At 36.6% G+C, this 25,837-nt stretch overlaps 1 protein-coding gene across 6 annotated transcripts in view; it reads left to right on the forward strand.

Moving 5' to 3' along the window:
• CLASP1 (cytoplasmic linker associated protein 1) overlaps nt 1-25,837 on the forward strand; it is a 351,771-nt gene that overhangs the window by 199,987 nt on the left and 125,947 nt on the right. For all 6 annotated transcript variants that reach the window (XM_078146793.1, XM_078146794.1, XM_078146796.1 and 3 more), the window contains exons 11-18: nt 4,412-4,504; nt 9,114-9,259; nt 14,642-14,777; nt 18,628-18,698; nt 19,481-19,540; nt 22,177-22,254; nt 23,710-23,877; nt 24,321-24,370. In XM_078146793.1, coding sequence (XP_078002919.1) covers nt 4,412-4,504; nt 9,114-9,259; nt 14,642-14,777; nt 18,628-18,698; nt 19,481-19,540; nt 22,177-22,254; nt 23,710-23,877; nt 24,321-24,370 — 802 coding nt within the window. The remainder of the gene's footprint in view (nt 1-4,411; nt 4,505-9,113; nt 9,260-14,641; nt 14,778-18,627; nt 18,699-19,480; nt 19,541-22,176; nt 22,255-23,709; nt 23,878-24,320; nt 24,371-25,837) is intronic.

The following is a 25,837-nucleotide window of genomic DNA, read 5'->3' on the forward strand; positions in this document are numbered from 1 at the left end:
TTTTGTACCTCCTTTTCCATTTATCCTATTCTACTTTTTAAGGAGTTCTCTTCTTCAGTGAATTTTTGTGCCTCTTTTACCATGAAGACAATTCTGTTTTTTAAGATGTTATTTTCTTCAGTATTTTTTGTGCCTCCTTTACCAAGCTGTCTATTCTCTTTTCATAACTTTACACCACTCATTTCTTTTCCCAGTTTTTCCTCTACCAGTTTCATCTGTTTCTTCCAGGAGTTCTTGTTAGTCTTGGGTGTGTTTAGCATTTTCTTTGGGGTGTTGTTTATAGTTGTTTTCACATTGTCTTCTTCTTCTGAATTTATGTCTTGGTCTTTCCTGCCATCATAGTAGCTTTTTATGGTCAGGTTCTTTTTTTGTTGTTTGTTCATTTTGCTAACCTATTTGTTGACTTTGAACCTTATGTTAAAGTTGAACTCTTCTCACCTGGGGGTGGGGAGGCATTGTCCCAAGCTTTAGGCTTTTTCATGCTGTTGTTTTCAGAGCTAGGTCTGGGGGAGAGGGGGGTCTACAAGTTTTTGTTGCTTCCAAGGTTGTGTGATTAGAGAAGAGGTGTGAGTTGCTGGTCTGTGGTTCTGGTTTTTACCCAGGAAGGGTCGCTAGACCCCTACAGCCATAAGTGCTAGTGTACCTCTTTACCTTGCAACTGAGACCAGGACTTTTGCTTCCTTGTGAGGCAACTACCAGCATTCACCTCCACCTTGGAACTAGGACCCAGAACTGCATATGGGCAGTAAAATTACCAGTCAGTACCAGCCATGCTCAATGCCAGCAAAAGGTTCCCTGTAATCTCCTTCTGACCAGTTGTCCAACTGCCCTGGGGGGGGAGCACCTGGCAGCTGCTGCTTTATAGAAGGGCCAGCTCCACACAAGCCTACACCCCACCTCCTAATATCACTTCTCAAAAATCCTTCCATATTTCCTTATTGCTTACTAAATTCATATTACTTAGCTTGGCATCAAAGATGCTAACTCACCATCATCTGGCACCATTCTGCCTTTCTGAGATCATTTCATGCATGTTGCTTCCCTCCATGGAATCTGTCCTTCAGTCAAAGTAGACTATTTTCACTTTCCTGTACATGCCAGGGCTCACACAAGTCCATGACATTGCTCATACTACTCACAATAGCTAGAATACTCCTTGTGCTCTTCTTTGCCTGTTGAGTTCCTGTCTATCCTTGAAATTCCCTCTTAAATGCCACTTGCTCCATGAAGCCTTTCATGGTCATCCCCAGTCCAACTGCTTATGTAACTATTAGCCTTTTCTCTCTCCAGGCTTCAGGGTAACGCTTTGCATCTTTCTTAAACACTTATCCTTTATCTTTTTTTGTTATTTGTGCATGTATTATACCTGTCTAGTAGATTATCAACTACCTGAATGCCTTATATAAACTTGGTTTCTTCCCCAGAATTAAGAGTTTAATAAATATTTATTGAATAAAGCTAAGTTTAAATTCCAGATCTTCCACTAGCTAGTTGTGTGGCTTTGACTGTGAGTTACTTTCCCCATCAGTTGAATGAAGATATACCTCTTCTGTCTACTTCTCCCACAAATAAGCTGTCATCCTCCAAACTTCTATACTGTCTATTGCCTATGTTCCTCATTTGCAGTTTATGCTGCCTTGTTTCATTAAATATTTTTCCATTTGTAAACCCTTTTTTCCTCAAGTGGGTTGTGAACTCCTTAAGGGCAGGTACTTTGTCTTATAAGTCCTTAGTCCACCTATACTAGTTGATTGACCATGTAGTGTTATTATGAAAATAAAATGAAATTGAGACAGGAAAGTATCTTTGAAAAGTTGAGACATAAGTTAATATTGTTTATTTATAATAACAGCACCTTTTGTTTCATGAGTTGCCTTGGCCAAAGAGTTCATCAATAAGTTTCCATCTGGCTCATGCTGAACTTCGCTTCTAAATAACTAATCGATAAGCTGGGCCCAGAATTCGATAGCAAGAAGAGAGTGAGTTGGATTGCTTTTGAGAAACTGCAGGATTTTTTAATGGTCCTTGGCTTCTCCCTGAAATATAAAGATCCATCTTTCAAACCCCAACATTTTTTCTTATCAAATAGCGTGATTTTGTTTTTCTTTTTTACCTATTTACCTTTTTATGCTTCTCTTGAGTCTTGTATTTAAAGACCAAATTTTTTCTTTGGCTCTGGTTTTTTCATCAGGAAAGTTTGAAAAAAGTGTGCTTAAATATCCATTTTTTTCCCTTGAAAGATTATGTCCAATTTTGCTGGGTAGTTGATTCTTGGTTGTAATCCAAGCACCTGTGCCTTTTAGAATTTCATATTCCAAGCCCTGTGATCCGTTAATGTAGTAGCTGCCAAGTAATCCTGACTGTGTAATCCTGACTATGGCTCCTTGATATTTGAATTGTTTCTTTCTGGCTGCTTATAGTATTTTCTTCTTGACCTAATAGTTCTGAAATTTGGCTATAATATTTCTTGAAGTTTTTATTTTGGGATCTTTTTCAGGAGGTGATCAGTGGATTCTTTTAATTACTATTTTAACCTCTCTTTCTAGGATATTAGAGCAGTTTTTCTTGATAATTTTTTGAACAATGCTGTCTTGGCTCTTTTTTTGATCATGGCTTTCAGGTGGTCCAATAATTATTAAATTATCTCTCCTAGATCTATTTTCCAGTTCAGTTGTTTTTCCAGTGAGGAATTTTACATTTTCTTCTATTTTTTCTCTTTTGATTTTGTTTGGCTGATTCTTGATGTCTCATATTTATTCATTACCTTCCACTTGCCCAATTCTGAGTTTTAAGGAATTATTTCCTTCAGTTAGCTTTTGCATCTCCTTTTCCATTTGGCCAATTCTACTTTTTAAGGAGTTGTTTTCTTCAGTCAGTTTTTATGCTTCCTTTTTTCAAGCTGTTGACTCATGATTCTCATGTATAACACTAATTTCTTTTCCCAGTTTTTCTTCTACCTCTCTTACTTGATTTTTGAAATCCTTTTTAAACTTTCCAAGTGGACTTTTTTGGGCTTGAGACCAAATCAAAGCTCTTTGAGGTTTTACATGTAGGCATTTTGACATTGTTGTTCTATTCTGAGTTTGTGTTTTGATCTTTCTTCTCTGTAGTCGTAGTACCTTTCTGTGGTTAGTGCTCTTTTGTTTTTTGCTAATTTTCCTGCCTATTTTGTGACTTTTAAAGTTGAGCTCTTCTCCTAGGGCACGGGAGGCACTGTCCCTAAGCTTCTTGTGCTGGGGCCTGATCACTGACTTTCTGCAGTAGGGCCTTTGGGGCTGGCAACTTGCCCACTGTGCTGTGGTGGGCCGGCCTAGTTGCGTTTATTGTGCTGGGGAATCCAGAGCTAGCAGTGTGCCTACTGCGCTTGCGCTGTAGGCCTGACAACTGGCCTGCTGAACTGGGGCTTGGTTGTTGATCTGTGCTGTGGCCAAGAACCTTTGGCTGGTTTGCCTGGATACCCACTGTGGTGGGCTGTACTTCCTTTTTACCCAAGTGCTACAGACCTTTCCTGAAGTCCTTCTAAGTTATCTTGGCTTGGAAGATTGTTTCACTATGTCTTTTTGTAGGGTCTGTCTCTCCAGAATACATTTAGAGACTTGATTTAACATTGTTTCAAGGGAAATTGGGGAGAACTCAGGCAGCTTCCTGGCTTTTCTCTGTCATCTTCCCCAGTGTTTTTCTTAGTGATGTATGGTTTTGAAGAATGAAATAGTACAGTTTCCAAAGACTTGAATTTCAACATCACCACAGTCTTTTAATAGAAAAGTGTCTGGTGGACATAAGTGTGCAGTACCACATTTCAAACAAGGAATCCTGCAGGATAAGTGGGGTAAAGTATATTATTGAAGAAATATATGATAAGAAAAGCTGGGGCTGATAATGTGGCAGGATTGAGGATTAGCCAATAGATCCGTTGTTCTTCATTGTATCTTCACAATGTCAAAAGAATTCCAGGGAGGCACAAGTATGTTGGCTGGAGACTTGTGGTGAGCTTAGGGGAAAACTTGGCTAAGAGCCTCATGGGCAATCATACATGGTTTGTTATCTGCATTATTGAAGAGAATATCCACACTTATGGGATCACAGATCCATAGAATGTTGGAGTAAACAAAAACTTCAACTCCTTATCACAAGCACCATGGAACATTTTCGACCAGAGTTCTTTTTTCTGCTTATACAACCAGGAATTTGTTAAATTTTCAGTAGAGCTGTCCAGCAAGGATTATGACAAGGTCATAAAACTTATCAAGCATATATATATGGTCTCTTTTGCGCATGGACTTTTTTTGTAATGATAATTTTTTGTCATTCATGCCTATTGGCATATTCTCCATTTGATACAATTGAAAAATAAGCTTTGTCTAGTTATGTGAATTATCTTATAGATTGATTATACTTTTTTTATTTACAGATTTATTCTAGTCGAGATCTTGAAGAATCCATAAATAAAATTAGAGAAATCCTATCTGATGACAAACATGACTGGGAACAGAGAGTAACAGCTGTAAGCTTTTAACTTTGATATAATTGCTTTTTAATCATAGTCATTCATTAAACTTTGCCATTATTAAAAACAAGCAGTAACTAATGAAAGTTCATAGCATTTTAACTATAAATTACTGTTAAACTAGGAATGATGTTTCTGTTGTGTATATATTAATATTTCTTCTCTCTTATACCTACCCACCCACATATAATTATACATACTACATTATAATGTTCAGTGAGTTTTTAAAGATTACTAGTTCTTTTTCATATCTGTTTTTTGGTATCATCTTTTTTCTATAACTTTAATGCAAATCAAGACTTTTAATGTACATTCCCCAATTTCATTTTTTTTTTTCAGTCAGTGAGCTAATAAATTTTTAGTAAGTACTTATTATGTGCCGGATGCTGTACTTAGTGCTAGGCATCCAAAGAAAGGCCCCTACGCTCAAGAAGCACACAGTCTAATGGATAAGACAACATGTAAATATGTTTACTCATAAACATAAGTAGAGATATTTACTCATATGTGATGGAAGTGTGAAAGTGCAAAGCATTAGCAGCTTGGCTGGGCAAGGGGGAGACCTCCTCCAGAGAGTTATATTTAAACAATATCTTGAAGGAATCTTGGGAAACTCAGAGTTGGAGGTGAGAGGCAGAATATTCCAGGCGTGGGTGGCATCCAGGATAAAGACAGGAGGGGCAGTTAGGTGGTGCAGTGGATAGAGCACCGGCCCTGGATTTAGGAAGATCTGAGTTCAAATGCGGGCCTCAGACACATAACACTTACTAGCTGTGTGAGCCTGGGCAAGTCACTTAACCCCATTGCCTAACAACAACAACAACAAAAAGATAGTGACAGGAGATGGAAGGTCATGTCAAGGAACTCCAAGTAGGCCAATGTAGCTGAATTTTAGCGTATATGGAAGGGAATAAGATATAGGAAGGCTGGAAAGGTAGGAAGGGTTCTTGTTATGAAAAGCGTTATATGCCAGCGTTTATATTTGATCCTTTGGATCATAGGGAGACACTGGAGCTCCTTAAATATGGGGAATTGATATGTTCAGATATATGCTTTAGAAAAATCCTTCTGCAATGCCAGGGATCCCCCTATCACACTTTGAGTACCACAGATTTGGAGCAATATCAAAATAAAATGAGGTGTTTCTAGCAGTACTGAATTCCCTGGGCAAAGGGTGTAATGGCCACTCATTGAGTATGCTGGAGATGGAGTTATTTTTTCAGTTAGACTACAGGGCCACTGAGGCAGCATCAAACCCTAAAACTCTGTGATTCCCTTATTCTAGAAATTCCACTTCTCATTTCTAGTTCTGCCTTCTGAAGCCAAGCAGAACAGGTATAATTCATATTATATAGAACAGTTCTTCAGATATTTGAAAACAGGTATCTCCCTCCTAAGTCTTCTGTTTTCTAAGTTAAAAAGCTTCAGGTCCTTTGGTCCTCACTGAACAAGAAGTAGGAACCAGTCTGTTAGTGGATAAATTATACAGTTTATGGTTGTGAAGGCCCTCACCAGCCTGGTGACCAGTGGTGCACTGGAACTAGCTCAGAACCATTTTGCAAGAGCTGATTGTTAAATTTTAATGAACATTCACAGTTTAGAAATCTGCAAGCACTACAAATCAAGGCTTGATTTATTGTTTCATTGATTTTCTAGACTTAAGAATGGGATGGAGAAAATGTTAATAATGCAGATTAAACTTCTGTATGTTTTTTTTGAAGAGCCAATTGTTCAGCATTTGCCAGCATACTCCTGGTGATTGCTCTCCTCTAGGTGATCTCCAGCTGGTCAACATCATTCTCCCCCCACACCCCAAATCCATTATTTATTTATTTTAACATTCTTTTCTTTTGAGTTCCAAATTCTCTCCCACCTGTTGTGAAAGCAAGAACTGTCATATCAATTGAACATGTGAAATCATGCAAAACATATCTCCATATTGGGAAACATATCTCCATGTTGGGGGGAAAACAAGAAAAATAAAGTGAAAAAATTATGCTTTAAAAAAAATTAAAATTCCCTCTGGCAGTTGAGTGAAGAATGAATTGGGGTAGGATAAATTTTGAGACAAGGAGACCAGTTAGAAGGCCAGTGTAGTAGTTCAGGTGAGAGATGATGGGAATCTGGCCGTATGAGTGGAGAGAAGTTGATGGGGATATATGCAAGGGTATTGTGAAAACAGAAACAACATCATTTGGCAACTACTGAGATGTATGGGGTGAGTAAGATGGAGGAATCTGGGATGACACTGCAATTGCCCTCAGCAATAATAAGGAAGTTTGGAAGAAGAGTGGATATTTTGGGGGGAGTGGAGTTAAAGAATTCTATCTTGGACATGTTGAATTTGGGTTGCCTTCAAGACATCTAGTTGAGAGTGAGACTAGAGCTGGAGATTTATACATATACACATGTGTATACAGTATGTATATACGTGTATGTAAGAAAGTATTATATATTATACATAAACACATACATACATACATATATGTATATATGTATGTATATACCTATATGTAAGAAAGCATTATGTATTAGAAATACATGCATGCACATATACAGTATGTATACATATATTTAAGAAAGTATTGTACATTATACATAAATACATGCATGCACATATATATGTATACACGTATATGTAAGAAAGTATTATGTATTATACATGCATACATATATACAAACATGTACATGTGTAGAGACACACACATCCTAGATATATATTCTCGACATTGCTATCGAGAGATCTAGATATTAATGTATGTTCAATATATTTAGCATATATAAAATATTTATGATATGTGTATACTATATAGTTGAGGCAGCTAGGTGGCACAGTGAAAGGCATGCCGGATCTGGAATCAGGCAGACTTGAGTTCATATCCAGCCTCACACAAATCAGTCACACTTTTGAGGTGTGAGACTCTGGGAAAATCACTTAACTTCTATTTGCCTCAGTTTCTTCATCTGTAAAATGATGATAATAATAGCACCTATCCCCCAGAGTTGTGAGGATCAAACAAGATAATACTCATGAAAGTGCTTAGCGCAGTGCCTGGCACATAGTAGGTGCTACATAATGTTAGCTATCCTTATTATTTAGGTATAGGAATTAACAGAGAGATATAGATCTCTATCTCCGTAACTATATTTATGTGGGCATTATTGGCATAGGTGTTGATTAAACCTCATGATAGCTGATGAGATCAATCAGATAAGACAGTATAGCATGACTAGAGAGGAGGACCTACGGATAGGGCTTAGAGGTCCCATGGTTAGGTAAAGAACCAGGAAAGGAGACTGAGAAGGAAGAGTCAAACAAAGAAAAGGAGAATGAACAGAAGGGGGAAGAGCAGGGCCATGACAACTTAGAGAAGAGAGAGGATCCTGAAGGAGAAAATGAATGACAGTGTCAGGGGCTGCAGAAAGGTCAGTGAGGATCAAGGTTATGAAAAGACTGTTAGATTTGTCCATGAAAAGGACAGCTCTACTTGAATGACGAGGTAGAAGTTAGATTGCTGAGGGTTTTAGAAGAAAGTGAGAGAAGAAGTGTTAAATTTTAATGAACATTCACAGTTTAGAAATCTGCAAGCACTACAAATCAAGGCTTGATTTATTGTTTCATTGATTTTCTAGACTTAAGAATGGGATGGAGAAAATGTTAATAATGCAGATTAAACTTCTACGTGTTTTTCTGAGGAGCCAATTGTTCAACATTTGCCAGGATACTCCTGCTGATTGCTCTCCTCTAGGAGATGATTTTGTCAAAGAGTTTAACCATGAAGGGGAGGAGAAATATAGGACGATAGCAGGGATGGTCAGATCAAATGACAGTCTTTTAAGGATAAGGGAGACATGGGCATGTTTGTAGACATCACAAGAATCCAAATAGACAGGGAGAGATTGAAAATAAGAAACAGAGTGGGAATGATAGTGTCAGTCGTATTCTACAAAGGTGACATTTTGATTTCTGACCGTCTTCCCTTCTGTATTATAGATCTTTTCCCTGCTTTTGACTGTGGAGAAAGGAGAAAAGTAGATCAAGTAATTTAAAGAATTTATAAGAGTTGAGCCAATTGAGTGACAAAGTAGGGCCACTGGGAGCTCAGGATTGGTGAAGGACTGTATTTTACTTGAGCAAAGCTGTTCAAAGATGATTGATCACAGAGGTGTTATAATTGCTACCTGCTCTATTTAAAGTCAGCTTACTCTTTCAGTTAGAAAGCTGTAAGACAGTAGATACTTGTTTACTTTAAATTCACTTAGTGCTTGTGAGGAAAAATAATTGAAACACCTAACTTGCCCCTAAATAATAATTCCAGTTATTTTACATGTTATATTGTAAAGCATAGAGCTGCTCTGAACTTTTCTGGGGTTGTAGTAGACTTTGACCACCTGTGGAGTTCTAGCATCCTTTTATTTCTAAATGTATTTAATATTTGGAATGTTTAATATCCACTAACATTTAACTATTTGAATTCTTATACTAATAGTTTTTTTTCCAGCATTTTGTAGACTTTAAATCCACTTGACACCAATTTTTTTCAATGCTGAATGTATTCAGTTTTGAGAAATATTTTATATCTATAATTCTTCTGTCTTTTGTCAGCTGAAAAAGATTCGATCATTACTTTTGGCTGGAGCTGCTGAATATGATAATTTCTTTCAACATTTGCGTCTTTTGGATGGAGCATTTAAATTATCTGCTAAAGACCTTCGGTCTCAAGTTGTACGAGAAGCTTGTATCACGCTGGGGTAAGAAATGCATTCTTCCAGATTCTTAAATGTTTCATAAATTTATCTTGTAAGAGTATTCCACAGGGTGTTATTTGTGGAATCTCAGAAATAAGCCCTACTTAAACTTTAGTTACTCTCCAAGACTCACGTTAGTCACAAGTCATTATGAAGTATTTCCTGATCTATTTGTATTTATGTAATTAGTTACTTAAATGTTATTTCATGGAAAGAACTAGACTGTGAAAGATTTATTTTAACTATGAAGGGATGTTTTGGGGATTTTTATTAAGATGAGGTATATGCAGTATTCTAAAATTCCCTTGTCATTTTTTGTTTAACAGTTACACTTACTAGTTTAGGTGATTATTATACTCTTTTTATTTCACATGTATGTTGTTGTTTCCCCCTTCACTTCTGTAACCAAATTATATATACAGTAGTTAGGAATCTTCTTTAACCCTAAACCTTCAAGTTACAGCTTGACAGATTATAGTAAGGAAAGTTTTACTTTCTGATACTTTATATGACCAGAGAATATAACTTTAATGTGTGTATAAATGACATCTCAACTCTGTGATATCTATAATTACCTTGTGATGAATTTTTTAACTTGGTTGGAACTGTCAATCAATAATGATTTATTAAGTGCCTGCTATGTCCCAGGCGCTATGCTAAAGGCTGCTCTTTGAATTCATTTTGTACCTAAAATGCTAAAATATAGTACAGACCAGTTACTTACCTCCCCAAAGAGATTCTGTCTAATATACTGTATAGCTTTCTTTGGTGGAATATGTATAATCCTACACTTTATTAAAATAATTGAGCTTTTAGGTAGGTCCTTTTCCCATTCTTGTCTTTATCCATTTCCCTCTGTATACCTCTCTTTCTTACTGCTTTATTTATTTGTTGTTTTACTTTAGTTTAAAGATTATTATGTGAAAATATCTCTTTCTTGCTTTGAAATTTATTAACCTTAGGACTTAGAAAACTGATTTGTGTTTTATTTCCTGATCACATTTACTTTAAACCTTAGGACCAGCATATTAAAATTAAGCATTTATCATATGGTAGATACTAGGCCAGGTGCTGGGATGTAGGAGGGAAAATGAAACCGTCAGTACCCTTAAGAAGCTAATATTTGTGCAAGAGATGGGAGAACATGTGTATCTGTAAGCATATATAAAGTATATTTTATATATATATATAAAATAATTATAAGGGTATTTTGGGGAATGGGGGTACTAGGAGCTGGGTGAATCAGACTCCATGAAGAAGATACTGTTTTAACTGAGTTGTGGGAAATAAGGACAGCTAGGAGGAAGTGATAAGAAGAGAGTGCATTAAGGGCCTGGGCGGCATCCACCTCAAAAGTGTGCAGGTGAGAAGTGGAACATCATGTGTGAACACTAGCAGGACTTACCTGCTTGGGTGGAAGAGGGTAGGAAGGGGTGTGATGTATAAGAAGATTGAAAGGTAGTTTGGGGCCTGGCTAAGAAGTATTTTCAAGGCTAAACAGGAGTTTGTGTTGCTCTAAAAGCAATAATGAGCCAGTGGAGCATACTGAATAGGGGGATGGGATGGCTAGACCTGACCTTTAGGAACATCCCCTCAACAGTTGTGTGGAGAATGTCTTGGAGATGCTGCAGTGGGGGGAGTAGTTAGAAGGTGGTTAATAATAGGGGAGTAAGGAAGGAGAGATGACGGTCTGAACTTAGCAGGCTGTTCTAGGAGTAGTGAAAAGCAAATGTGTTCAAGAACTACTGTGGAGATAAGTATGACAAAATGTAGCAGCTTATTAGATGTCTGGAATTAGGGAGATAAAGGAGTTGGGAACATTCAAAGTTGTGAACCTAGAGACTAAAAGGATGGATCTGTTGTCAGCTGAAACAGGGAAGCTCACAAGTGGTCAAGGATTGATTACTGGAAATTACAATAAATTCTGTTTTGGACATGTTAGTTTGATATGCCAAAGTGACATCCTGTTTCAGTTGTCCAGTAGGCAGTTGATGATAAGGGACTTGAGCTAAGAGACAGTAGCTGAATATTTGAGTCTTGGAGTCATGTACATGAAGATCTAAATAAAAAGAATATACAGAACTCTTAAAAAGAATACATAAGGGGGCCCCTAGGTGGCACAGTGAATAGAGCTCTGGCTTGGAGTCAGGAGGACCTGAGTTCAAATCCAGCCTCAGACATTTAACACTTACTAGCTGTGTGACCCTGGGCAAGTCACTTCCATTGCCTCACCAAAAAAAAAAAAAGAATATATAGCACCTGAGACAGAACCAGAGTTAGTAGGTATAATGTCAATGTTGAATGATCTAGGGAGACTGAGGAGCAGTCAGACAGGAGGAGAATCAGAAAAAGCAGAGACATGAAGACATGAAAAGCAGAGAGGAGAGAGTATCCGGGTGGTCAGTAGTGTCAGTACTGCAGAGAGACTGAGAGATATGAGAATTGAGAAAAGACCCTCAGGTTGAAAATGAGTTCATTGGTACTTTTTAACAGAGTAGTTTCAGTTCATTAATGAGGTTGAAGACCAGCTGGCAGAGGGTTGAGAGGTGAGAGAAAAAGAAATTGAGGCAAGAAGTATTAGCTTTGTTCTATGTATTTGGCTGAGAAAGGAAGGAGAGATATAGGATGATAACTAAAGGTGATTGGATCTAGTGAGTGTTTTTTAAGAAGGCACATGTTAGCAGTAGGGATGGGATTAGTAGGAAAGGGGAGGTGGACGTTAGAGAAATAGAGAAGTATTCTGTTTGAATAGCAATATGATTGCTGGTAAGTAGTTGCCCCAGGATCTGAATTAGGTGGTAGGTAAATTTAGATATTAGTTTTTGACAAAGTTTATAGATTGGGATTATTTATTGGAAGAAGAAAAACTCCTGAAAAACAACTAGATGTATATAGTTTTTAATTTTTTTTGGTATGTGTTAGAGGTAATTTTAATAGCACCCCCCCTTATTTATTGCAGAGTGTTTTAAAAAGATGGCAAAAAATGAATTCTTAGACCATTCATTAGAACATTTCGCTGAAAGGATTATTTTGGTAGCCTCGTAACTGTTTAATGTTGTAGGGCATCACATCCATAATTAACCTGAAATTTCAACTATGGCACCAAAGAATAATAATGAATTAGCTAACAGTTTAGAAAAGTGTTTATTTAGAAATTAACATAATCTGTAATATCGAATCCATACTCTGTTATAATTACTGATCTCTACATTTTGTCAGAAGGGGATATAGTAATGTCTTAAGCTGGTGTATAGCTATGGGATCCGTATTTGTGGATGGGTACTCACCATACGTTTTGTTTGTTCATTTGTTTCTTCTCATTGTGGAACAAGCAGTATAGAGCCACAGAGGGCTAGGAAATTGATTGAAGGGGTATGAGTAAAGGTGAATATCATGAGACTGCCATCCACATCATGGCTGATGTGGTTGTGGTTCTTCCTCTTAGAGCTGCCTCTAAACTGTGTCCGCTTCAGTAGAGGCAGTGAGATAAGTGAGTTTTAGAGTCAGAGGACCTGAGTTCAATTCCTGCTTGTCACTGTGCTTGTGTAACCTTAGTTGAGTCACTTATCTTTCTAGGCCTTAATTACCTTATCTATAGAACTAGGGCTTGAACTAGATGACCCCTCTACATCTATGATCCGTGTGTCTCTACAGAGTAGCCTGTGTCTTAAACCTCACGCACCCCTTTAGAGAGGTTTACTCTCCTTCAACCAGCTATAACCAGCATTCTCTAAATTTATGTATGGAGGTCAGGCCAACAATGATTGTGTGTTTGCTTACATACTTATAGTCAGCCAGTGCTAGTCAAAACTGGTTGAATAATTTTTGGATTGGACCTGGGATACTATTGGTATAGGAACTCCTGGTGAGCAGATTCCTTCTACCAATACAAATTGGATCTGTGACACACATACACACATTCACGTACTGACACACACACTTTTAGTTTATTTTTTATCATCGATATAAGGAACTCTCAGTGTAAACTTCTTCTACGTTGTAATGGGCAGCTCATCCATAGCTTAGAGTGTTCAAGAGTTGCTGAGACGGCAAGGTTAAATGACTTAGCCTGGTCATCCAGTCAGGACTAACCGACTCTTAAGGCTGCCTGGCCATCTGTCCACTACACTGTGCTCCCACTGTTTATTTCATTATCATGACTGCATATGACCTGCTAATGTTTTAGCATTATAGGATCATAATAGGACACTATCCAGTAAAACTGGAACATACTTTAGAAAGCATCCGCAGGAACTCCCTAATTTTATAGATGAGGAGACTGACGCCCAGATTTACATGTTAGAGTTGGGAGTTGAACCCAGGTCTTCTGAGTCTGTATTTATTGCTTTTTTCCACCACACCTTACTGCTTTTGCAGGACAAAATTTTAGATTGCAATATGAACTCAGTTTTATCTGTGTAGAGTGTCAGGGAAAGAAAACAATGGATCCTTGGCTCTGGTGGGTAGGGGAGGGAAGATAAGAGGAAGGGAGTCTCATGTACATATATTATTAAGCTAAGGGGGGTAAGAAAACCCTGAATTGGCTGATGAAACCAAATCTAAAATGCTTTGTTAATGTACATTAGTCTTAACTGGTCATACTAAGTCTTTCTCTTTTGAAAACATCCTGATGTGCTAATCCTCTAGGTTCACTTTGTTCCTTATCCTGAAACTTAAAGAGTTGCTCTAAAATGTTGATTTTCCCCCATCATATTCTGTGACCTGCCTTTTTTTCCTGACTCCAGTAAAATGTTCATCTTATGGTTTGGGTGAGGATTTTATTCTCTCTTCCAAAATATTTGATGAAATCTGCTAATTTATCTGTTTTCAGGAAGATTATTCAGTCTTTTATTCAGTGATAGACAATGATAAAATTCACATAGCAATGTGTCAAAATGTTATTTGTAGAATAGTAATTCCTGCATTATCTCGATAGTTTCCCCCTTCTGTCAAAGAATGTCAATTCATGCAGTTTTCAAATACAGTATAACCTCCTTTAGGACAGGGGCTTCGTTTTTTTCTTCTTTCTGTTTTCCTTTTTCCTTTTTTTCCCCCCTGTAATTAACATGATGCCTAGGACACAGTAGTTGTTTAATAAATGCTTGTTGAATTAGTCAGTGAAAATAAAATTAATTTTTAATTATTCAAAAATAAATGTCATTGAACTGGGAGAATATGTTGAAAAATCAAGTAATAGATAATAAATATACTTGCACTCAAAAGGTAAATGTGACAAGAAGTTTTATTTAGATGTAGAATACTTTTGTTTTGTGACATGTTTCTTTACCTCTTTAATTTTAATAGTTGCAACAAGTCCCAAACAAAAGGCACAGGTCTATCTCTCCCTCCTTTTTCTCCCCCTCCTCTCTTTTTTTTTTTTTGAAGGCATCTGTCGTCAGTCCTTGGAAACAAGTTTGATCATGGAGCTGAAGCCATCATGCCAACCATCTTTAATTTAATCCCAAACAGTGCCAAAATCATGGCCACATCTGGTGTTGTAGCTGTTAGATTAATTATTCGAGTAAGTATGCTTAAATGTCATGTATGTTGTAAGGGCCCAGTCTGTGTTGTTGATGATGATAACAAAATGTGGCATTAGTGATACCAATGTTCCCATTTGGTGTGTAGTTTTCTGACTTGGTTTGTTTTAATAGCTTCCATTTTTAGAAAGAGACCTCGCTTCTCACCTTTGTCTTTTTTTGGACTCCTATGCATAGGATCTTTACATAAATTCTCTCATTTTATCCTTACAACAACCTTATGAGGTAGGTAGGTACTAGTGTGATTCTGTTTTATAGATGAGGATGCTGTGCGAGGTAAAGGGACTTAGGATCACACAACTAGTAAGTGACTGAGGCAGGATTGGAGCTCTGACTTTCTTGACTCCTGGAAGGGATATTAGAGGTCATCTCTTTCAACTCCCTTGTTTTATAGATGAGGAAACTAAGGCACCCAGGTGTTAAAATGATTAGTCCAAGGTCATTCAAGTAATATGTTGCATAGCAGGGATTTGAAGGAGATGCCTTGACTGTAGATCCCATGATCTTCCCTGTATGCTCTGCCGCCATTTGTCATTGTTCAGTTTAACCCCAGTTGACTTTGGGGCTTCATTTTCCTTTCTCGCTCCCCATGGAAAGTAGAAAGAATGGAACGCAGGAGAAAACTGCTTTTCTTGAGTGTTAGAGTTGGATCTTAAAGTATACATAGTCCAGTGTTTCCCCACCCCTGAAGTCCCTTATAGGGTTATTAGGTTAACCCCAGTCCCATCAATTCTTCTTTACCTGATGTCTTCTCCCCCCCCCCCAAACCCCCATTTAACTAGTTGATGACCTGAATGTGCTTTAGTTTCAGTTTCCTTTTGTTATTATGACATTTACTTTTAAATATCATGAAAATGATCTTGCAAAAAGTAACCTAACTAGGCTAAGAGTTTTAAGCTGTCTATAAACATCGTAAGGACTATTTATTTCCTTCTTTATTTATCTGTATCACTGGAGAGGAGCAATAGTAGAGTAATTCAAACTTGCAGATTAAAGATATGATTCTTTTTGTGATTTTTAAAAACAAACATGTCTAATATATTGGAAAACAGCAAATGTTCAAACGAACTGTTGATGATGATGTATTAGAAGGGCCTGACTCAGAGATGAAAAGGTGTTTAACTTCTATGTTTTCCGTGCTCAGTTGAACAACATACACATTCAGATGGCTGTAAAATTCCAACCTTAAAAGAATTTCTCAGTCTCTAAGCTTGCTTTCTCTTTAGATTACTTTAAGGTTTGAATATTTTTATTTCGAAAGGGAAGTAATTCATTACCTTTGCTTAGAAAACCTTTCTTTCTACCTCCTATTCTCTTATGTGTAGCTGTAAGCATAAGCGTCTATCAGTCATAACTTTTGATTTAGTGATCCCATTATTGAGAATACACCTGAAGATTGTTAGTTTGTTTGTAAAACTACATATTTAAAGATAACATTAAATTGCATTACTTTTCATTGTGTATGATTACACGTAGTAATAACATTCTTTTTTGTTGAAAAACATGCCAAAATAACTTTAAATGTTCAGGAACTGGGGAATTGCTAAATAAATGATTGTGTTTAAGTTATAATTAAGATTAATTATATACAACTATATAAAATGAAAAATATATACAAACATGTAGGACCAAATGGACAAAGAAAGCTGAATTGGACAGGTATCCAGTAAAATATTATTAAATGCACATTTTCATTTTGTCAAATATAAGTAGTTGTAAATTTTTTTGTTTTTATTTATATTTAAAGATCATTATCTTTTTATATGGGGCAAAACAGTAAAAAGATGTAAATTCTGTACATAAATAACTACCGTAACTTAAACTTTAAGCATTATATTGAAACACTGCCATATTAATAATAGCTTATGTTTATGTGGTTCAGTAGATAAAATCCAGACTTGGAGTTAGGAAGACTTTATTTCCAGTCTTGTCACAGACACTTCTTAGCTCTGTATGACCCTGGGCAAAGTCACTTAATCTTTCTTGGCCCAGGTTTCCCTATTTGCAAAACAAAAAAATAGTCCCGACTTTGCAGAGTTGTTGTAAGGATAAATTGAGGTGGTGTGTAAAGTGCTTTGTAAAACTTAAAACTGCGTAAGTGTTAACTGTTGTCTGAAAATCTGACAAAATAATTTCTTAAATCTTAATCAGCCTAAGGTTAGATTTAAAAAAAAAATGTTAGAACTGGTATTCATGTGGCCATGAACAAATATCTACAGCAGACATTTTTAAAGTTCACAAAATACCTTACTTATACTATCTCTGCTCCTGAAAAATAACCATATGAGGTATTCTTATTTCCATCTAACTGGTAAAGAAACCAATGCTTCTAGAAGTTATGTGACTTCTCTGTGGTCAAACATCTAATAGATGTTGACTGTAGGATTCAAATCTAGACTTCTCATGCATCGAGGGTTCTTTTCACTCTCCCACATTACCACTTGCTTGACTGCTACAGACTGTTTCAACACTACCGTCTTCATGGAATCAAGTCGTTTTTGAAGGAAAATAATAACAGAATTCTGTGTGTAATAAACTTTCATCAGACAGATTTTTCTAGGGAATATAATGGAAAGTGATGGGTAGATAAGTGTTATTTATTATGTATTTTGGGGTATCATATTTCCTAAACTCACGCAAGCCTTTAGAATAGGGCTTCTTAACCTAATCTCCATGAACTTGTTTTTGTAATGTTTTGATATCTATGCTTCAGTATGGAGCAGCAGGTAGCACAATAGATAGAGGGCCAGGCCTGGAGTCAAGAAGACTCATCTTCCTGAGTTCAAATCTGGCTTCAGACACTTCCTGGCTATGTGACACTGGACAAGTCACTTAACCCTATTTGCCTTAATTTCCTCATCTGTAAAATGAGTAGGAGAAGGAAATGGCAAACCATACCAATATCTCTGCCGAGAAAACCCCAAATGGGGTCACGGAGAGTCAGAAATGACTGAATACTGACTGAACAATAACAAGTTTAATATAATTGGTTTCCTTTGCATGTAACCTAGTATATTTTACTTTATGTATTTAAAACCATCCTGAGAAGGTTGCATAGGCTATACCAGGGGTGGGGAACTTGTGGCCTAGAGGCCACATGTGGCCTTCTAGGTCCCTGGGTGCGGCCTTTTGACTGAGTCCGAGTTTTACAGAACAAATTCTTTTACTAAGGGGATTTACTGGGCTTCCCTGTACTTCCAAAGGAATCCATAACACATACACACAAAAAGTTTTAAAAAAAACCCTGCTTCAGAGCAACCTACTTTGAGGTCATGCTCATTGCCTTCACCATAAGCTTAGGATTTCCCTTAGCCCAAAGAATACAAATCTATGTAACCCTTGTGCTAGAATACCTTATACCATACCTTTTTATCTGCCCTTATTTATCTGGAATGATGCCAGAAATTTTTTGTACTTTTTACTTTTGTCTTCTCTATAATAGTACCAGAAAAGTTAAGTTATACACTGTTTAAGAAGTAAATATTGTATGTAACTATTAAAGTTTCTTATTTAGTACTAAAACTACTTTAGCTAGAGTTTAAATGACATGGGTGATATATGGGTTTGATTTTTCTTGTTAAAACGTCTTAAATATTTTACACACAAATGCACTGTTCTATTTCAAGTATTAAATCCAACCTTATAAAAATTATTTTACCTCATGTTATCTGTGTACACTTATTATCTCATTATTTGTTTTCAGTATATAATTTGCCATGGCCTTTGGCTTTCTGAACAGAATAATGTATGACAAGTAGACGAACCAAAAAAAAAGGTTGGATGACTACTTAATGTTTTCAGGTGCTCATATTTGTTCTGTCTTCTCCACAGCATACACACATCCCTAGGCTAATACCTGTTATAACTAGCAACTGTACATCCAAATCTGTCGCAGTTAGAAGGTGAGCACTGTTGAGATTTTCTCTTCATCTTAGCTGGTGGAATTCGAAACAGGATAAAAATCCAAATTTCACAACTTTCAAAATGTATATAAAATGCATAGAAATAAATATGTTGAAATAAGTACTTTTCACTTAGGGATTTTTATAGAAATATTCTTGATGTGTTCATACAACTTCCATTGCTGATTTGCCTATCAGTGTGTGGGTATAGATATGTGTCTGTTTGTCACTCTTCCTGTGTTCGTGTATTTCTGTTTCCTAAGACAGTTTCCTAGCTTTCTGCTTCTTGACTGTTTCTGAGGTTGGTTGCATATTCAGTTGCTACTCACATTGGTTTTGCTTGAATTAAAATCTTAAATGTATTAACTTTGATTTATATAGCTTTAACAGCCATATTTCTCTTGTCTTCTATACATTTTGGCAACACTTTTGGATTATGTTGTCTAGCAAGTATCACACACAAAAAATTTTCTAGTTAAAAAATTAATGCTGTCATTTGTATGTATGGAGAGGGGTATGTATGTGTGTGTGTACATACATATATACAATATTATGTAATAAACCTCTGTTCTAATGAGATCACCTTAAAAGGAAAAAATATAACTATATGCTGAAAATAAAGTCCCAACTATTGGTAATAATCTGGTTTTTATACAAATCAAATAGGGAAGGGTCAGTGAAACCTAAATTTGAATCAGTATAGCATATACATTTATGTGCATCCTCTCACACTAAATAAAGTTCTTCAAATTATAATCTTTCTTTTTAAAAACGATTTTTAGGCGCTGTTTTGAATTTTTAGATTTGCTTTTGCAAGAATGGCAAACGCATTCACTAGAAAGGTGAGTATCTGATTTGATATTTTTTGACATTTCCTGATATTTCCTGATAAATTTGTTATTTACATTGTTCTACATAGTGATTAGGGGCAAAAATGGAGCTTTTATTAAATTTAACTGTTGTATTATTATTGTCAGTAGTAGTAACAAATACTATATTATAGTATTATCAATAAAGACAAGATTAAGTACTGTAGAATCTGATCTTTTTTACATAGAACTTATTGATTTTTCACCAGCAGTGCACTAGTAGACATTTTAAAATATAGTTAAAGGGCAAGGGAATATCAGAGCTATTAGAAAATTCTTTGCATTATTTAAAAACCTTAGAATAAAATGGTCAGAAAACCTTGATATGCATTTTGTAGTTGTTGTTTAGTCATTTTCAGTTGTGTCTGACTCTTCAGGACCTCTTTTGCAGTTTTCTTGGCAAAGATACTGGAATGTTTTGCCATTTCCTTCTCTAGCTCATTTTACAGATGAGGAAACTGAGGCAAACAGGGTTTTTCTTGCCCAAGGTCACACAGCTAGTAAGTGTCTGAGGCCAGATTTGAACTGAGATCTTCCTGACTCCAGGCCTGGCACTCTATCTAGTGTACCTGCCCCATCTGATATGTGTAGTTTGTGGACTGTAACTGCAAGAATTCTGGGTTTCAAGAAATGAAATTGGTGGTAACTGTACCTGTAAAGGAGCACCTCCTGAAGCTAAATAACCTCTGCCATTCTCTCTCCCTCTCATCTCTCTGTCACTGTCTCTCTCTCTCATTTCTCTCTCTGTCTCTCTCTATCTTGGCTCTTTCTGTGTCTCTCTCTTGTCTCTCTGTCTCGTCTCTCTGTCTCTTGTCTCTCTGTCTCTTGTCTCTATCTCATCTCTCTCTCTCTCTCTCTCTCTCTCTCTCTCTCTCTCCTATTCTGTCTAGAAGGCTACTTTTGTGTCTACTTTGAGCCTGAAGATCTTGTTTTCTCAGTCTTATGTTGTTGAACTCGTGAAATCAATGAAGGCATAGGTGGCATGTTTGTGATATTTGGGGCTGACAGGATGCTGAGAGGAATAGCTTGTATTTTGGATAAGAGAATCTCATTCTGTAGCAGGGGGATGAAGCTAATAAAATGAAATTTAATAAGAGTTGATGATAAATTTCTAAATCTGTTGCACAGAACCAGAGTAATGACACCAACCAACTAGACCATGTATAGAAAAGCGTAAATGACCTTTAAAGTCCCTTCTGATTTTGAGTCTATTATTCTTTGATCCTGTGAACTTTTGAGGACCCTTCCATCTGTTCTAACTCTCATTTTTCATTTAGTGGAACACTAAACATTTCAGTTATAATGGAGTTTTGTTAAAGTAGTATTCTGTGATGTCATATTTCTGCTATTATTTATGAAATGGAGTAATTGTTCATCCTCTTTAAGGTACATTTGTAAGTGAAAAGTTCTCTGAATCTGGTGAAGGATAGGATGCTGGTAGGCAAATCCTTAGTGGAGTTCTTTGATATTTTTGTATGCTTTGTACTGGCAAGCAACTTGGGAAGTGAAGTGGCTTATTTTTTTCCTTTTGAGAGACAGATCTGGCCAGGTGTTTGGGGTTCATTTGAACAAATATATATTAAATGTCTACTTTGTGTGAGGAAATGGGCTAGACTTTGGAATACAGATACAAATGAAGCAGTTTTTACCCCCAAAGCGACTGCATTCTTCTAGGTTGAGGGCAGTTGTTGCTTTTAATGGAAAAAAGCCTCTGAGTGGCCTTGAGAAAACTTAAGCAGAGAATTAGATACTTTAATTTTATAGCTAGAGAGTGACTTTTTAGGAATTATCTCCTATTTTACTAGGTAATTAATAATTTTATTGGCTACAGAGCAACAAAACTCATTACTGTTGACTGTTGTTCAACTGCTAGGATTAGAAAAACCTTTCTTATACAAGTTTTGTAGTGTGATAATATCTGCATATTATTAGAGAAGTTAATGTTTTGTTTAAATCTATGTTTTCAAAATAGAGGATGGTTTATGCTTGGTAAATAATTCTTGGGTGCAAGGTGAGGCAGATATAGATACGTGCTTTGATTTGGTAAAACTGTACTTATTTGCAAAGATTTATTCGTTTGTGTTTTGTTTTTTTTTAACTTGTTGGAATAATCTAGCCTGAACGTTTTCCTTTTCTGAATACTTTGAAAAGAATTACACTTGGCTTCCTTCTCAGGTTGCAGAGGTAACAAAAGAAATACCCATTTACAAAATGGCTATGTGATTTTTTAGATTCAAGTGAAAACATCCTTAAATGTAAATCATATCTTGACTAGGTAAAGCAGTGCCTTTATTATTAAGAGGATCATCTACAGTTGTGTTGAGCTGAAACTATTTTAATACCATCATTATTTCCAGAAGACATTACGTTGACCACAGAAAAATGTAACCTTTGGTTTTCTCCTCCCATAGAACTGAGATTGGCCTGGGAAAGCCAGCTACATAAAAGAAATTGGGTGAAGAGGGGGCTTTAAAGTTGGAATGCCCTGAGGCTTGTTTTTCTTATTTCTCAAGATGCAAACAGCAGAAATATCTTTTAATTTGATATTAATATTTTGAAATTGTTTCTCTGGGCTTACTTGCTCATAAAATATCTCTTTATGTAAACAGACATATATCAGTATTAGCAGAAACAATAAAGAAAGGAATACATGATGCTGATTCTGAAGCAAGGATAGAAGCAAGAAAGTAAGTGTTTACTAAATTACTTCTTACTAAATAACTTTAGATCTTGGTTGTGTTAATTTCTTTTGGCTAAGAGTTTATTTGATGTGGCTTTTCTCAAAGATCAAGCTATACATCTGACAGTTTCAGAAAATTTTATTGGTTGTATGCCATTGCTAATAGTTTAAGAAGTTTTAATGATACTGTTATCAAATTTTCTTCAAAATCAAGCCCATAAGCATATGTTTATGAGTAAAGTCTTTTCTTGTTCTAATTAGGTGTTACATCAAGCTGAATTGTTGCTCAAATAACTGGGAATGTTTCATAAAAGTACTCTGAGAATAAGTTTCTATTGGTATAATTTCTGAATCACTATTGAGGACTTTTAGTGCACATGGTACTCATAGGTTTTTGTACTTTAATATGGACATAGTTTAAAGATTTCCATTATTATAATTATTTCCTAAGTCAAAATTTGGACTATTAGAGTAAGTTCATATTTTAAAGAACAATTTTACACTATTGGTCCATTTCTGACTACTGACTCTCAACAACCTGTCATCTCTCCTTAGCAATTGTTCCCTACCCCCATACCCCATCCCAAATAGATTTATAGGTCTTCATCATACCATAGAATGCTACCCAAAATACACAGTAACATTAAGTAAATAATTAATTTTTCATTTCATTTATAAAATTTGAGGAGCAAATCAGTCTAAAAATTGAACCACTTAATATCTTTTAATTCTTAAATGTATAGCATCTCAATCAGCCTTAAATTCAATAAGGTAGTTTATTTTAGCAAAGCAGTATAGATACTTTTCGTTTTCCAGACTTACCTGGCATGATGCTTTTTTGTTACTTTCTTTTAACCTCTAAAATCTCTTACAGTATAGTTGTTTGCTTTTTGTCTGTGCCTAAATATGTTTGCTTTTCATTGGTTCCAGCATTAAACTAGCTGTATATGATTATAGGGTTGTTGTTGGTTTGTGTTTTTTTTTTTTTGTAGGAGCGTTGTGTAAGTTTACATTGCTGATACCTACAATGTAGGGAATGGTTCAGAACACACTCTCAAGGGATGCAAGTTGTCTTGACCTTGTGGCACAGATATATCATAATAAATAACCATGTTAGTCCTTCTACATACACCAAATTCCCTAGCAACTAAGGAGCCAGACACTCAAGGCTTAGCTAGATAAAAAACGTACCTGAACAGGGGAGTAAGTTTTGTAGAGCACAGTATAGAACAGTGTAAACAAAAAGTACACCAGTCTCCAAACCATTGTGGCTGTTCAGTCCTACTGTGCTGAGGTTTTACTCTGGGCCTCGTTTTCCTCAGCACTTCACAGTCACTCTCTGGCAGCAGCAGAATTGTGTGTGAAGTGGTCTAGGGCTCAGCTTTAGTGACAACATTCTAATCTAGGGTTTGGGGGAATTGATTATATGTCTTTACTGAGACGTTTTGGATTTTATTTCCAGATGTTATTGGGGTTTCCACAATCACTTCAGTAGAGAAGCAGAACATTTATACCATACATTAGAGTCGTCTTATCAGAAAGCTCTGCAGTCACATCTAAAGAACTCGGACAGCATCGTGTCTTTGCCTCAATCGGATCGTTCCTCTTCTAGTTCTCAAGAGAGCCTAAAGTAAGAGATCAAATTCCAGTTTTTTTGTTTCTTTGTTTTGTTTTGTTATTCTTTTGGGTTTTTTATCTAGGATGTGATTTTGTGTGTGTGTGTGTGTGTGCATGTAGAAAACTTTGCTTTATGAAGCTATAGGTTATCTTGGCTCTGAATAATTTAGTAAGCATTCATTGAGCACCTGTTGTGTTCAGAGGCCCATTTTAGGAGCTAATTGAGGATACTAAGAAAGGCAAAAATGTCCTCATTATTAAGGCATTTACAGTAAAAGTTTGTTTATATAGCATGTATCAAGAACAATTTTAAGCTAATATATAAACAAGTTAATGATAAGTGTAGTGTAGCTTGTATATACACAAAGGAGACATAATTTCTGAGGAAGTTAAAAGAAGTGTGTGATTCTGTGACTTTTATATGAATGTTAAACATGGATCTTTCTTAATTGCCAGCCGTCCACTGTCTGCCAAAAGAAGCCCAACTGGAAGTTCCACATCTCGAGGTGAGAGGCATGTTAAGGCATGTTAAGGGGTTCCCTGAACTTGCCTTTTTGAATTGCCGTATTTTCCAAAAACACTGGACTCAGAATACGCAGAAGGCCATGAATGTGTCAAGGACAAAGCCCCCCACCCCCCAGCCCCCACCCCCCTCACTGACATAATGTGTTGTTTGCATCCCAAGCTGGACCATCTTTGTGTCCTTGGGAGTTAAGATACCTGTCAGTCTGCATTAGACTGAGAAATTGCTTGTGCCGCTGGGACTCTTGTAGATAAGCGGAGCATCCTATGGTCATGGTCTGGCACAGGCCTGCACAGCTTGCGAAAAATGTAGAGGAAAACATCCTTTGTATGGAGAGGAAATCCTTTGGCGTGCCAAGCAGCCTTAAGCACAGGCTACAAGTTGTACAGGCCTGGTCTAGCAGTTCCCAAGGGAAAATAATGTGGCTTTTGCCATTGCTTTGCTTCTCCCTTTTAGGAGGGGTTTTGTCCTTTTCCTACCTTTACTGTGCCTTTCCCTCTCCCATGCCAAGCCCCTTTAGATGGAGATTCTGATGCCTTCTCTTGCTGTTGTAAAAATGTAAACTTCTGTATGGATTGTGAACTATTTGGCTTGCACATGCATGTTTATTTTTCTTATAATAAACCTGGTTTTCACAGAAGTTTCCTGAATTTGGAAGCCTTCTTTTATTGAAAACTGCCTGGTTCACGTCCCTTTCTCTCTTCTCCCCCCCACCCCACTGCCTTTTGTAGGTTGTCTTGCCCTTTAGATTGTAAGCTCCGTGAGGGCACCATCTGCCTTTTTCATATACCACACACATTAGCACAGTGCCTGACATGTAGTAGGCACTTAATAAGTGTTTACCAAATTAAATGGGAAGGAGATGAGGTGGGAATTCCCCCATTGTTCAAACTGTAGACTGGATTGTGACAGATACCTACTTTTGATGGCTTGACTTTAGAAAGCAAATTATCTGTTTATCAACTTCCTTCCATATCAACTACATAGATCTTTTGTCGTATGGTTTACCTCTCTTTTTCTACAGAACTCCAGTTGCAGTTTCACCGATGATGAGAAGAAATTTTGGAATTAACAGTTAGGGAAAAAATTAGGACCAAAGTTTTTTTTTTTAAGTGAGGCAGTTGGGGTTAAGTGACTTGCCCAGAACCACACAGCTGGTGTTATGTGTCTGAAGGAATTTTTCTTAAACACCTATTTCTAATTTCTTTTTGTCAGTACTATGAATAGAGCAGTTTTCTGCTGGAGAAAAGTAAAATTAAGAAAATTGAAAGAAGTTCAGAAAATGGGGCACAGAGATGTTGCCAGCAAGAGCTGCCAACTCCTGAGGAGACTCAGGCGGGTGAAACAATCTTCTCCATTGTCTTCAGAAATAAGAAAAGGAGAATAAGCCAGCATGTTTACATATGCAGGCAGTCACTCAATTAATCAGTCAACAAGTATTTATTATCAT

This window comes from Phascolarctos cinereus, unplaced genomic scaffold (genome assembly GCF_003287225.1).
Source record: "Phascolarctos cinereus isolate Bilbo 61053 unplaced genomic scaffold, phaCin_HiC Scaffold_726;HRSCAF=1367, whole genome shotgun sequence".
Classification (NCBI taxonomy): Eukaryota; Metazoa; Chordata; class Mammalia; order Diprotodontia; family Phascolarctidae; genus Phascolarctos; species Phascolarctos cinereus.